This window comes from Ovis aries, chromosome 15 (assembly GCF_016772045.2).
Source record: "Ovis aries strain OAR_USU_Benz2616 breed Rambouillet chromosome 15, ARS-UI_Ramb_v3.0, whole genome shotgun sequence".
In the NCBI taxonomy this organism is placed as follows: domain Eukaryota; kingdom Metazoa; phylum Chordata; class Mammalia; order Artiodactyla; family Bovidae; genus Ovis; species Ovis aries.
In genome coordinates, this window is record NC_056068.1 from 28915131 (window position 1) to 28930179 (window position 15049).

General features: G+C 42.3%; 1 protein-coding gene across 5 annotated transcripts in view; it reads left to right on the plus strand.

Annotated features, from left to right (window-relative positions):
• The window catches only part of KMT2A (lysine methyltransferase 2A), a 77842-nt gene extending 63315 nt beyond the window's left edge, over window positions 1-14527 (plus strand). For 4 of the 5 annotated variants that reach the window (XM_060399733.1, XM_060399734.1, XM_060399735.1 and 1 more), the window contains 7 exons: window positions 613-783; window positions 1709-1783; window positions 7035-7213; window positions 7374-7477; window positions 8535-8618; window positions 8947-9076; window positions 9566-14527. In XM_060399733.1, the coding sequence (XP_060255716.1) occupies window positions 613-783; window positions 1709-1783; window positions 7035-7213; window positions 7374-7477; window positions 8535-8618; window positions 8947-9076; window positions 9566-9841 (1019 nt within the window). In that variant the 3' untranslated portion in view covers window positions 9842-14527. Of the gene's footprint in view, window positions 1-440; window positions 483-612; window positions 784-1708; window positions 1784-7034; window positions 7214-7373; window positions 7478-8534; window positions 8619-8946; window positions 9077-9565 lie in introns of those variants that run through there. The other variant, XM_060399737.1, reaches the window with a different exon arrangement.
• Window positions 14528-15049: the final 522 nt, after the last annotated feature.

Here is a 15049-nt window from a genome sequence, read left to right on the forward strand (position 1 = left end):
GGTTTGGGCAGTAGTCACATTCTGCTTATTTGCTGATTCCTGGAGGGGATTGATACGTCTCTGTGTCAGTGGGCAGTATGAGGGGTAGTGGCTGAGTGCAGACTCTGGAGCCATGTAGGTTGAAATCCCAGCTTTACCACATTAGCTGTACGAACTTGGATTCCGTGACCTCTCTCCATCTCAGTTTTCTCACCTTTAAAATTAAGATAATAATGACACCTGCCTCACTGGATTGTTCTGAGGTTTATCTAAGTTAATACAGAAAATTCCTGGAAGCATGCCTCATACATGTTAACCATTGTTATTTTTTAGCTTTGACTCTATTGAGGGCAATTACTTAGTGTAAAATGGTTAGATTATGATTATAGAAACTCACTAGAGAGACAGTATAACTTCATGTGAAAATATGTGTATATATTCTCGTTTTTGTCATTTTCTAGCTCTAACCTCAGGCAAGCTGCTCCACTTCTTTTGAGCCTCAGGTGTGTTTTCTGTAAATGGGAATGATAAAGCCAGCTGTGAAATGTTGTTAGGCTTAGAGATGACATGTGTAAAGGACTCAGTATGTGTGTGCTGTGGCATCCACTCTGGCCCCCATTTTCTCCCTCACAGAACCTAAAACGGCGGAAGAAGAAGAAAGTAATTTCAGCTCTCCACTGATGCTTTGGCTCCAGCAAGAACAGAAGCGGAAGGAAAGCATTGCTGAGAAAAAGCCCAAGAAAGGACTTGTTTTTGAAATTTCAAGTGATGATGGCTTTCAGATATGTGCAGAAAGTATTGAAGGTGAGTGGGTTAAATTAGGTTGGCCTGACAGCACAGGCTCTGTTCAGTCAGGGCTGCACTTTATCTGTAGGAGTACCATTTATGCGGGCAGCTCCGTATATGACAGATTGGATTGGAGACACTAGAAAGCAAGAGGCCACTAGTTAGAGTATTGCTGCAGTAGAGATGTCAGGTAAGAAAGTCCACTTCTGGAAGGGAGAGGAAAGGAAGGGAGGGAAGAACGGACACATTTGTGACTGCTTAGATGTAGAGGGCAGAGAGAGATGTCAAAGATGACTGAAGATTCAGGCCTGGGTGACTAAAAAATGTGATATATAAAGCGAACAAAAAAATAATGCAAGTTCTATATAAGATGTATTACATGCAGAGTGTGGGAAGAGAGATCACAGGCTCAAGTCAGAGGTGGAAGGGATTGTGAAGGTTTTCTGGTTACACCCCTTAATTATAAGGAGCCGAGAGGTTGTGATCTTCCCACAGTCTTGGTTAACCATTATTGCTGATATTGTGTTGGTTAGGGGTACAGGGAGCAGAGTTCATACCACATATTCAGGTTTGGGACCTCATTTCTAGGGAAGTGAGTCATTTTCAGAAGATAGGCATCTCCTCACTGCTTTTGCATCCTTTGTAATAGAAAGGAGCCCTGCTGGGTGGGACGCCTTCCCAGCTTTCTTATTCACTGAACTGATTTAAACTAAGAAATTTAGTTTAAATTTTTTTTTTTTTAGATTTAAACTAAGAAAGCGACATAAAGCTGATTTAGCAGGGGATATTTCTACTACATTGGTATTGAGATGTTTGACTGAATATCTTTAAAAAAAAAAAAAACTTCTTATTTTATATTGCAGTATAATCAATTAATGGTGTTGTGATAGTTGCAGGTGTATCGCAAAGCGACACTTAACTGAATGTCTTACTTCCCTTACAGATGCCTGGAAGTCCCTGACAGACAAAGTCCAGGAAGCTCGGTCAAACGCCCGCCTGAAGCAGCTCTCATTTGCAGGTAATGCTACAGAGGTCATCTTCCGCCTGTTTCAGTATCCTCTGGTAGCTTGTAACTCTAAGCTGCAGGGTTGGTTCTACCCAAAAAAAAAATCATCTTCCTTTTTAAAAAAAAATCTTTTTTCACACTTTATTAAGATATAAACCTTATACTACACAGTTTACCCATTTAAAGCATACAGATCAGTGGCTTTCAGTGTATTCACAGAGCTGTGCAAGCCATCACTACTGTATAATTCCAGAACATTTTCATCCTCCCTAAAAGAAACCCCATACCCATCAGTGGTCATGCCTCAGCCCCAGCTCCTGGCAACCACTCCTCTGCTCTGTCTCTGGAGCACCTACTCATACATTTCCTGCAGAAATGAATCATACATGACATAGCCTCTTGTGCCTGGCTGCTTTCGTTTAATATAATTCTTTCAAGATTTCTCTACTGGAACATCACCTCAGTTCTTTTTTCCTTTTTTTACAATTTCTATTGTAGTAAAATACACATAACAAAAATTTTTAATTAGAAATAATTTAAAAATTTTTAATTAGAAATAATTAAAAATTTTTAATTAGAAGTAGTTTAAAATTATTTGTAAGTATATGCTTCAGTGGATTAAATACAGCCACCTTGTTGTGCAGCCCTTGCCACCATCCGTCTCTCTAACTTTTCTTCATCTTATTTGTTTGTTCACGTTTCTGGCTGCCCCGGCTCTTCGAGGCTGTGTGTGGGCTTTCTCCAGTGGCAAGTGGGGGCCACTCTCTGGTTGCGACACATGGGTTTCTCGTTGTGGCGGCTTCTCTTGTGGAGCGCAAGCTCTGGGGCGCACGAGCTTCAGTGGTGGTGGCGCATGGGCTTAGTTGCCCTGCAGCACGTGGCGTTTTTTCAAACCAGAGATTGAACGCATGTTCCCTGCATTGGCCAGCAGATTCTTTAAACCACTGAACCACTAGGGAAGTCCATGTAACTTTTCATCTTATAAAACTGAAACTCCATATCCATTAAACAGTGACTCCCTATTCTCCCCTTCCTACAGCTTCTGGTAGCCAGCATTATTCTTTCTTTCCATCTTTGTGATTTTAACTGTTTGAAGCACCTCATGTGAGTGTTTGCCCTCTTGTGCCTGGCTTAGTACACTCAGCGTAATGTCCTCCAGGTGCATCCTTCCATGTTGCAGAACTTCCTTTTTCAGGCTGAATATTATTCCATTTAGTGTATATTACATTGACTTTATCAATTGATCCATCAGTGGGCACTTAGATTGCTTCCCAGTTTTTGATAATTTGAATAATTCTGCTATTAACATGTGTGTACAGTTATCTCTTCAAGACTTTGCTTTTGGTTCTCTTGGATATATACCCAGAAGTAGAACTGCTGGATCTTACAGTGATTCTATTTTTAATTTTATGAAGAACTGCCAAACTCTTTTCTACAATGTCTATATCATTTTACATTCCCACCAGTGATGCACAGAAGTTCCAATTTTTTCACATCCTCACCAGTACTTATTGTTTTCTGTACATTTCCCTAATCGCTTGAGATGTTGAGCATCTTATCTTGTGCTTACCAGCCATCTATATATCTTCTTTAGAGAAGTGCTTATTCAAGTCCTTTGTCTATTTCTTCATAAGGTGTTTTTTTGTTTGTTGTTGAGTTTCATAAGTTCTGTATATTAAGGATAATAATTCCTTATCAGATATGTAATTTGCAAATATTTTCTTTCATTCTGTGGGCTGCCTTCTTTTTTACTTTGGGGATAGTGTCTTTTGTTTTTTAGATCGGTGAGGGAGATATTTTGGGGGCAACAAAATATGGTTCATAGATTCTGCTCTGTCCAACTGTGTGGTGGTCATTGGGTGAACTATAATTAAAATTTGTTATATGGCCTCTCCCGGGGTCACTCTGAACTGAATATTGATGATACATGTAAGATTCTGCTCCTGGGAGTGAAACAGCTGGGTCTGTGGTGACTCTGTACTTAGCTTTATGAGGAACTGCCAAATTGTTTTTCCAGTGTGGCATCACCATTTTACATTTCCACCAGCAATGTACAATGATTCCAATATCCATATCCTTGTCAACACTTGTTAGTGTCTGTCTTTTTGATCATAGACATCTTAGTGAGTATGAAATGGTGTCTCATTGTGTTTTTGTTATACTTTCTTTTTAAAGTTGAAGTAGATTCATTGGTATTAGATTTCAAATTAAATTTAGGCAGTATGAAAATATATCACACAGTTTCAAATACAATTACAGATTTTAATTAATCTAGGGTGGAAGAAAACCTTCCATTCACTCTGACTCTTCTGTATCTAGCCACCTCTCTAACAGTCTCCTTTCAGATTGGTCCTGGAAAGGAAAATGAATGAGTACCTAGAGGAATTTTCTTTATAATATTTTTATTTAAAGAGGGAAGAGAGGACAGAGAAAGACAAATATATGATATCACTTATGAATGTGCTGTGAACATGTGAAGAAGTTTCTTAGCCGTGTCCAACACTGCAACCCCATGGACTGGAGCCCACCAGGCTCATCTGTCCATGGGATTCTCCAGGCAAGAATACGGGAGTGGGTTGCCATTCCCTTCTTCAGGGGACCTTCCTGACTCGGATGAAACGCACATCTCTTAGGTCTCCTGCATCTCAGGCCAGTTCTTTACTAGTAGTGCCACCATGTAGAATCTAAAAAAAAAAATGATACAAATGGACTTATCTTCAAAATAGAAATAGACCCACAGACACAGAGCTTCCCCAGTGGCACTAGTGGTAAAGAACCCACCTGCTATTGCAGGAAATGCTGGATTGGAAAGACCCCCTGGAGTAGGGCATGTCAGCCCACTCCAATATTCTCGCCTAGAGAATCCCATGAACAGAGGAGCCTGGCAGGCTACAGTCCATAAGGTCACAAAGGGCCAGACATGACTGAAGCGACTTAGCACACACAGACATAGAAAGCAAAGTAGCAGATGCTGGGAGTGAACCACACTGATCACTGTGTTCCATAGTCCAGAACCGGCCCATCATTCTCCGTCTCCCAGGCTACTGCCTTGTCCTTGTCCCCACACGCTTATATTCCAGAGGCAGCTGTCAGTGCTCTGAAGAAGATAAAATGGAGTGATGAAAGAGTCTGACACAAGGGTAGGTACTTGCTGGCAGGGAGTCTCTTCTAGATAGAGTGGTCAGGAAAGGTGTCTCTTGAGGTGACATTAAAGCTGAGACCTTCCTGTCTCAGGTACCTTCCAGTTATGTTCACCTTTGTTTTCCCAAGATTCATTCTGCCACAGTGGATAGACAGAAGGAATGCAGGTGATACAGCAGGTGATCAGTCAGTATTTGCTGGATGAGTAAGCAAATCGCCCACGAGAGACTAGGCTGTTCCCACAGTATCCTGCTACATATTTATCCTGTATCTTACACATTTATCTGGTTGCTTTCACTTTGCGAGGTTTGTGTACATAACATATCTCCCTCTGCCAAGGGCTCCTTGAGACCAGACACCATGCATAGCTCATCTTTCTTTTCCTGTTAATTGATACAATGTCTAATCTCATTGTAAGCCCTCTAGTAAATGCAGAGTTAAACACTCAGACTAAACCTTAAAATGAATTTTGTGAAAATACCCATAAGTATCTTTTTAATGGCTTTTTCTGTCAGAATGCACAGGAAACTAAAACTCCTAGGAAGAAATTCTTGGGGAAAATCAGCGTTCTTTAGAGGAAAAAAAGTGGGGCTCGCCTGGCGGTTCAGTGGCTAAGCCTCTGTGCTCCCAGTGCAGGGGGCCCAGCTTTGACCCCTGGTCAGAAACTGGATGCCACATACTGCAGCCAAGAGTTTGCCTGCTGCAACTAAAAATCCCGCGTGCCACAGTGAAGACTGAAGGTCCCACGTGCCGTAACTACGACCCGGTGCAGCCCAATAAATAAATACATACGTATATTTAAAATGTTTGTCATAGCCTTTTATGGCTTGAGCTCTTAGATTGTCAACTTGTGTTTTATACTTGTATAGGTTGAGTTATAATCAGAACAATAATTTTATCATAAGAATGTTGCTTATCTGGAGACTTAACTTTCTGCTTGCTTCTAAAACCAAATTATATCCCTTAGAAATTCTCTTAAGTGGAAATTAGGCATCTAATAATAACTTTTCCCCTTTTAGAAAAATTATCCAAGATGTAAAATTTTACAAGTTGAAAAAACTACCACAATAACAAATTCAAAGGTAGGATGAGGTTCTACCTCCTAGAAGTGATTGTTAACATTTAAACACAGATATCCTTTGAGACATAACATAAGGCCCCAAAGTTACACTGGAGTTCCATCTCTATAAATATGCTTTATATTTAAGTAATGTGTCCATTGGAATTACATGTATTCTAGCACAGTTAGGCCTGTGAAATGTATATCTTGTCTACAACAGACACCATTATTATTTGGTATCTATTAATAATACCAAAAACAATCATTGTAAATGAAATAATAGTTTACTTAATTAGCTATTTGCTAGTGTCGAAAAGAGGGATGGCAGTTATTACCCTGTCCCATTTGTTAATGGAGGAAGACAATCATTTCAGAAAGCGTTTGACCGTCTATGCCAGCAGACTTACATAAATGTTGTTTTCTATAAAATAAAAAGAAATAGGTGCTCATTAATGAATTAAGACTTAGAGTAAAACAAAGTGGCTATTGTGTATTTCTCCATACATTCGCCATAATAACATGGAAGAGCGTTCTCTGTTACGGTTTACCAACATTCCTTATAAATTTTAGTGAGGTGCCTATGTGTATGTGTATGAGCTCATAGAATCCAGGTGCTCCACTAGGTATAAACAAAAATGGAATCATAGTTGGAGTTACACAGTCCAAGGTTCAAATCCTGTCCCACTAGCTAGGTTACCTTAGGTGTGAATCTAGATTTACTTTCCTTGAGATGAGGCCAGTAATTCCTGCCTCATCTCATAATTCATGGTCACTATGACCGTGTAATGAAATAACACAGTATTTCCCGTGTGCATAGGAACATAGAAAGGAAAATAGTCCACAATTTGATGGCATGCTTTTTTCACTGTCACAGTATTTTCCATATGGATCTGTATCCACATTATTTTTTTGGCTACCTAATGCTCATTTCTAGCTCATCTTTATATAATTCACCCTTGAGCAGCCTCTGGCAGAGTTGTTCCTTAGCTTAGGCATTTCTTTGGTTGTATGTGGCTTCTGTTGGCTGGGCTCCTCACTACCCTGGTGCCTTTGATCCTACAGGTGTGAACGGTTTGCGGATGCTGGGGATTCTCCATGACGCTGTTGTATTCCTGATAGAGCAACTGTCTGGTGCCAAGCACTGTAGGAATTACAAATTCCGTTTCCACAAACCAGAGGAGGCCAATGAGCCCCCACTGAACCCTCACGGCTCAGCCAGGGCTGAAGTCCACCTGAGGCAAGTTCTGTTCTTTTCCTTAAGCAGTTTGGGGTCCTGATTTTATTGTTTACTGGTATAATTATTTTCCCACTTAACCTCTGAGACTTCCTGTTAACACTGTCCTTCACTGGTTCTACTAAACTGTCTCTCTGAACATATCTTAATCTTTTGGCTCCAGGAAGTCAGCCTTTGACATGTTTAACTTCCTGGCTTCTAAACACCGGCAGCCTCCTGAGTACAACCCCAATGACGAGGAAGAGGAGGAGGTGCAGCTGAAGTCAGCTCGGTTAGTCTGGAGTGGAGTGGGGCCACCAGAAATACTCTTTGTGAATGAAACAATACCATTTGCAGCAATGTGGATGGACCTAGAGATTATACTAAGTGGAGTGAGAAAGAGGCAGATACCATACGATAGCATTTATATTACGTGGAATCTAAAATACAATACAAATGAACTTATTTTACTAAACAGAAACAGACTTACAGACATGGAAAACAAACTTACAGTTACCAAAAGGGAAAGGGAGTAGGGATAAATTAGGAGTCTGGGATTAGCAGATACAAACTACTACTATATATAAAATAGGTAAACAGTAAGGTCCTACCATATAGCACAGGGAACCATATTCAATCCTGTAATAAACCATAAAGGAAAAGAATATGTAAAAGAATATAAAGTAAAATCACTTTGCTATACACCAGAAATTGATACAGCATTGTAAATCAACTATATTAAAAATAAAGAAATACTCTTTCCTTCCCTCTCTTCCAGTTTTGCTTGCATCAGAATATCCCAAATAATATTTAAGAAGAGGAATATAGTTTGTGTTGAAGTAGCAGTAACTGGCTGGCAAAGAGAGAAGAATATGTTAACAGAGGAGAAACTCAAATAACTAAAAGATATATATTTTATTCAGCTGTGGTATACTCTGTCAGCTTTGGGTGAACCACCATAGACTTCATATATAATGTATTATAGGCATAATTTTATAAGGTGGGCTTTCCTCATGGCTCAGTAGTAAAGAATCTATCTGCCAACGCAGGAGCCTCAGGTTTGATCCTTGGGTCAGAAGGATCCCCTGGAATAGGAAAGTGGCAACCCACTCCAGTATTCTTGCTGGGAAATCCCATGGACAGAGGAGCCTGGCGGGCCACAGTCCATGAGATCACAAAAGAGTGGGGCATAACTTAGCAACTAAGCAACGATACATTTTTATAAGGCACTTGTTATGCTTAGCATTGAACACACAGTGTAGTCATATGCTCTAGGACTATTTGATCCAAGCCTCAAAACTGATGATTTCCTAAAGAGAATTTATTAATAACGAGCCTTCTTTCTTTAGGAGGGCAACTAGTATGGATCTACCAATGCCCATGCGTTTCCGGCACTTAAAAAAGACTTCTAAGGAGGCAGTTGGTGTCTACAGGTATGGAGAAAATTATAGAAAGAATTCTAGAAAACTAATGAAATTTTCCAAAATCAAAGTGGACCAAATGCTGAAGTCACGTCCTTCATTCAGCAAATGAGGTTTTTATCAATATTACTAATTGAACCTGATGTCCTGGGATCCTGGAGCTCCTTATGTTGAACAAGGAATTTAACACAGTGAGCATTAATGTACTGCTACTTCTAGTGGGTTATGGAATGGAGAAATCTAATCTCTTCATAGACATGGAGATTTTATTCATGTATTCACACATTTAACCTTATTTGCAAAATCGGCAGCTGACGTCTTTTCCATCTTTATGTCCTAGGTCTCCCATCCACGGCCGGGGTCTTTTTTGTAAGAGAAACATTGATGCAGGTGAGATGGTGATTGAGTATGCTGGCAACGTCATCCGTTCCATCCAGACTGACAAGCGAGAGAAGTACTATGACAGCAAGGTGAGTCCCACACTTGTACTCTCCAGTTCTTTTGTTATAGAAGGAGGCCATCACCTACAGAGATGGTCCCTAGATCTTAGAGGAATTAGTGTATTTTATTAATGAGACACTGTTTTTTTTTATTACATTTTAACATCTCTGAATTTGTGGTGGGCCCTGTCCACTCTAGGGATTAGCACACAAAGATACTCTTTGAAGATTTGTCTGAATGGATCCCAGGATCGAAAGCACATTGTGACGCAAGCTGTAGGTTTCTCTTGCCGCAGGTTTCTCTTGTGGAGACGTTAATAAACCTGTGGTCCAGTGCCCGTAATCTAGGAATTTCTCGTGGAAGCATCCTGAAAGATGGGAGAGATCCAGAAATTTTACCAGAAGGAACTTTGTTCGTCAGTGGCTAAGATCACATCAGAAAAAGGTTGGGTGTTGTCCAGCCTGAGCTGTAATCAACGCCAGGCTCTCCTCTGTCCTCCTCTGTCCTCCTTCCTGCAGGGCATCGGCTGCTACATGTTCCGGATCGATGACTCCGAGGTGGTGGACGCCACCATGCACGGGAATGCCGCCCGCTTCATCAACCACTCGTGTGAGCCCAACTGCTACTCTCGGGTCATCAACATCGATGGGCAGAAGCACATTGTCATCTTCGCTATGCGCAAGATCTACCGAGGGGAGGAACTCACTTACGACTATAAATTCCCTATTGAGGACGCCAGCAACAAGCTCCCCTGCAACTGTGGTGCCAAGAAATGCCGGAAGTTCCTAAACTAAAGCTGCTCTTCTCCCCATTATTGGAGTACTAGGACCCAGGGCCTCCACAGTGATGCCGAAGGCCTTTGCCAGCAGCCAGGTATTCCAGGATTGAGTGGGCACAGTTGAGGGGCCTCTTTGACAACTGGGCTCCCTTGGGTCCCATATTCACATTCTAGTGATCATAGTCCTGGAGAGAGATGCGGTCTAGAAGAAAAGATCCACGATCGGCTTTCTACTGGGGCCCTTCTGTGTGCCGTTAAAAAGTGGGAGAAGGGGTCCCTAGCAGACTTGCCTGGAAGGAGCCTGTAGAGGGTTAGTTGTGTGGGGAGATTGGCCTGAGCACCTCCTCAGCAGTTGCCACCCTAGCCTTGGCGTTTCCCAAGCACTGTAAGCGAGGGGTCAGGCACACCCTGGTGCAGGGTTGGTTAGAGACCTGACAATTTGCCAGCCCTGCCCAGCCTGTAGCCATGTGTTGAACAAAGACGGTCTGGTGGTTTTCCCTACTATCCTCCCAGTTGAGAGTTCCCTTCTGGTTGGGAGACAGGATTCTTAGCACCTTTGGTGTCAAAAGCTGTCTTGGGGTTGTGCCAATTCATTACCAAACATTGAGCCTGTGGGCTTTAAGTGGGAGTGTTATCCCCATGAGCCTTATCTCAGTCAGTCACCTTCCTAGACAATAGGAGCGGCTTCCCTCTCATTCCTTCTCTTCACTCCACTTTCTCGTTTCCCCATTCTGCATCCCACTGCTTTCCCGTTCTCTCTGGGTGGTAGGGGAGAGTGACTCCCTGTGTAAGAACACTCCCTGTTGGGCATAGGATGTGCCTACAAGATGTTCCCTGAGCCTGTAAGCACTCCCAGTGGGAAAGTGGACAGGAGCCATTGGCCGTAACCAGACAGAATTTGGAGATGTTTTCATAAAGCTCCACTGAGAGTTTTACAGAAATATATGTAGAAGAAGAAGATTATTTAAATAGGATCTGAATCATGCAACAGTCAGAGTTTCACAACCAGGATGACCCCTGGGTCCCATTCCTAGGACATGGTAACTTTATTTTCCCCTTGTTAAGACATAGGAAGACTTAATTTTTAAATGGTCAGTGTCCAGTTGAAGGCAGAACACTAATCAGATTTCAAGGCCCAAAACTTGGGGACTAGACCACCTTTTATCGAGGGACCTCTGCCACCTGTGCAAAATCTGTGGCTAAATCGAATGAAATGAAATGACACTACTGCCCTGATTACTCCTTAGGATGTGGTCAAAACAGCGTCAAATGTTTCTTCTCTTCTCTTCCCCAAGACAGTTCCTGAACCTGTTAAATTAAGTCATTGGATTTTACTCGGTTCTGTTTACAGTTTACTATTTAAGGTTTTATAAATGTAAATATATTTTGTATATTTTTCTATGAGAAGCACTTCATAGGGAGAAGCACTTATGACAAGGCTATTTTTTAAACCGCGGTATTATCCTAATTTAAAAGAAGATCGGTTTTTAATAATTTTTTATTTTCATAGGATGAAGTTAGAGAAAATATTCAGCTGTACACACAAAGTCTGGTTTTTCCTGCCCAACTTCCCCCTGGAAGGTGTCCTTTTCGTTGTTTAATGTGTAGCTTGTTTGTGCCCTGTTGACATAAACGTTTCCTGGGTTTGCTCTTTGACAATAAGTGGAAAAGGAAGGTGCCCCCAGCTCCATCGGGCCACTCCCCTCCTTCTCCAGTCAAAGCTCCTGAATGGCTGCGGTAGGATCTCAACACAGCAGTTCTTCTCCTCTTGCCTGCCTCTCTCCCTCCTTCCTGGCACAGCCCAGTGCTGAGAGGTGAGCGCCAGCACTTCCCTGTCTTTCCTCCTTCAGAGTTAGCAACCAAGCTGAATGGCAACCTGACGTTTTCCATCACCATCTGCCTCGTAGGTCACCTCGTCCCCCCTCTCTCTGCCCACCAAGTCCTCACGCCTGCAAAGACCCCCTGGGTCCCCCCATGCCCTCTTTTGGGCCAGCCCGTTGAAACTGAAGCACAGTCTGACCACTCACGATATTGCAGATGCTCCTCGGCTTCTGTCAGCCACGAGGTTTCAGAGCAGCATAGTCCAGTGGAGGGCGGGGCGCCTCTTCTCACCATGAGAAGCCCATTCCTCCAGAAGGAAGTCTAGCAAAGCAATACGACTCAGCCCAGCGCTCTCTGCCCCAGGACTCACGGCTCTGCTGTGCCTTCCACCCTGGGCTCCCTGTTCTTCCGTGACCTTAATTAAGAACTTTGGTGGCTCTGCTGGAACACTGTCACTGTTTTCTCTGTTGTGCAGGGAACCCAGCACTGTGGCCAGGATGGCAGAGACTCCCTGTCATCTCAGAGAAGTGCCAGCAGGGGCCTGGGGCAAAGCAGTCTGCCCAGACCTCACCTCCCTTCCTCCTTTTGCCCATGAACAAGATACAGTGGCCCAAGGGGTTCCACTGGTGTCTGGTTTCCTTTATTGTTGCACTGTGTGAGGTTTTTTTGTATATCCTTTTATTCCTTTTTCTTTTTTTTTTTAAAGAAAAAAAAAAAACCTTAAGCTGCATTTGTTACTGAAATGATTAATGCACTGACGGGTCATGAATTCACCTTGAGGAAGACCCAAAGGCCAGTCGGGAGTGGGGGAAACTCAACTCAGTAGACCTAGTGACCGCCCTGCTAGGCCGCGCTGTACTGTGAGCCCCCTCCTCATCTCTTTCTACCAACCCCAAACCCTGAGGCCAGGGGAGGAGCCCCCAGCTTCCTTCTCCTGCCAGCTGCAGATGGTTTGCCTTGCCTTTCCACTCCCTAACTGTCAACCACAGAAATGAGGAGTCCTCCTAGATCTCAGCCTTGAGTCCATTGCCAAAATTCAGCGCACCTGCCAGCAACTTGGGGATTAAGCTAAGGTTTTCCCTGCAAGAGGGAAAGAAGGCGGGAAAAAACAAAACCAACCCGGCATAGCTATCTCCAAGACACCTCTGAGTCTGTTGTGAAAGTGACCAAGGGAATCTCCGCACAAAAGTGCAGACTGAGGAACTGTGGTGGGTTGTTCCCAAGAATCCCCTAAGGGGCACCCCAAATCCCTAAGGAGTCACAGCTGCAAACCTGGTCAGTTCTCAGTGAGAGAGCCAGCTCACTTACAGCTTTGCTGCTAGAACCTGTTGTGGCTGCATTTCCTGGTGGCCAGTGATGACTGTGTAACCAGAGGAGCTGCATGGCGCTGACCCTTTGGCCGGAACTTGGTCCCTTTGGCTCCCTCCGTTACCGTCCGCCACCTCCAGCCCAGCCCCTCCTGTTTTTAGACCAATAACCAGAATCAAGGGGGACGCCCTGGCAGCTATATATATATATATATAGTTTTCAACCAGACTCCTTTGCCGGGATCCACTCCGCCACCCTGCTTGCCTCTGTCAGCCCCCCCGGCCAATGCTGTGAGCACCATGCAGCTCCCTTGATTTAAAAAAAAAAAAAAAAATACAACAACAACAAAAAAAACAACAAAAAAAAACCTTCTAATGAATGTATCTTTCTAAAGGACTGACATTCAATCAAATATCTGAAAATACTAAAGGTCAAAACCTTGTCAGATGTTAAGTTTGATTTGGGATTTTTTTTTTCTTAATAGAAATCAAGTTATGGGTTTTTTGGTTTGTTTTGTTTTTTTTTTTTTAAAGGAAAAGCGGGTCATTGCAAAGGGCTGGGTGTAATTTTATGTTTCGTTTCCTTCGTTTTAAAGCAATACAAGGTTATTGAGCAGATGGTTTTGTGCCGAATCATGAATACCAGTCAAGTCTCACACTCTGAAACCTTGCAACTTTTTTGTTTTGGTTTTGAAATAAATATAAATATGATATATATAGGAACTAATATAGTAATGCACCATGTAACAAAGCCTAGTTCAGTCCATGGCTTTTAATTCTCTTAACACTATAGATAAGGATTGTGTTACAGTTGCTAGTAGTGGCAGGAAATGGTCAGTCTGGCGCTCCTCTGATCCCCCCACATGGGAGGAGACTCCAGCTCTAAGGGGATGGCAAAACAGTCCATCCCCGGGATCAGAGAGAAATGCAGAAATGGTGTCACCTGGGTTTTTTCTGCCTGTGAATGTTGCCAGTCAGTACCTGTACTCCTTGTTTCTCTATTTTTGGTTATGAATGTTGGGGTTACCACCTGCATTTAGGGGAAAATTGTGTTCTGTGCTTTCCTGGTATCTTGTTCCGAGGTACTCTAGTTCTGTCTTTCAACCAAGAAAATAGACTTGTGGTGTTTCTTTTATTGAACTTTTAACAGTCTCTTTAGTAAATACAGGTAGTTGAATAATTGTTTCAAAAGCTCAACAGATGACAAGCTTCTTTTCTAGGAATAAGACATTTCTTGACAACTTTATCATGTATACCAGATCTTTCGGTTTGTTTTTTTTTTTCCCTTGTGTTCTTCCAAGCTTCTGGTTAGAGAAAAAGAAAAAAAAAAAAAGGAAAAAAATGTGTCTAAAGTCCATCAGTGTTAACTCCCTGTGACAGGGAAGAAGGAAAATACTTTAATAGTTCAAAAAATAATAATGCTGAAAGCTGTCTACGAAAGACTGAATGTAAAAGTAAAAAGTGTATATAGTTGTAAAAAAAAAAAAGGAGTTTTTAAACATGTTTATTTTCTATGCACTTTTTTTTATTTAAGTGATAGTTTAATTAATAAACATGTCAAGTTTATTGCTGCACATGGTTGAACTTTCTTTTGGCTTTGGCTGAGGTGGGAGGGCCGTGGCCCATGACCTGATTACAAAATCCCTTCCACAGTCCTTTCTTTTAAGGTGGAATCTTAAAATCATTCCCTTCTGTCAGGCCTCACTCTACACTGCCTCTCTTAATCACATTTTCTCCTCTTGTTTATCAGTGATGTATATTTGGGACCTAATTAACTCTGGATGTGAGGAAGGGGTCAAGAGAACAAAAGAATAGTTCCTTTACTTCCTACAAATACCCTGTCTTCATCCGCAGGCAGTCAGGCATTGGCTTCTAACAGTTTCTTCCTAAATCTGTGAGTATAAAGAAGGCATTTCAGGGAGATGGACAGTACCCTCTCTCTTGGCTCCACTCCACCTTAAAGCTGAAATGGGATTTACTTTTTCTCTTTCTCCCTCAGACTGGGGGGTGGGGGTGGGGGTAGAGAAGCAGTTGAGAAATATTTGTAAATATTCGGCCAAGCCAGGGTCACTGTCCCCAGGCTGAAGGGGGTTGAG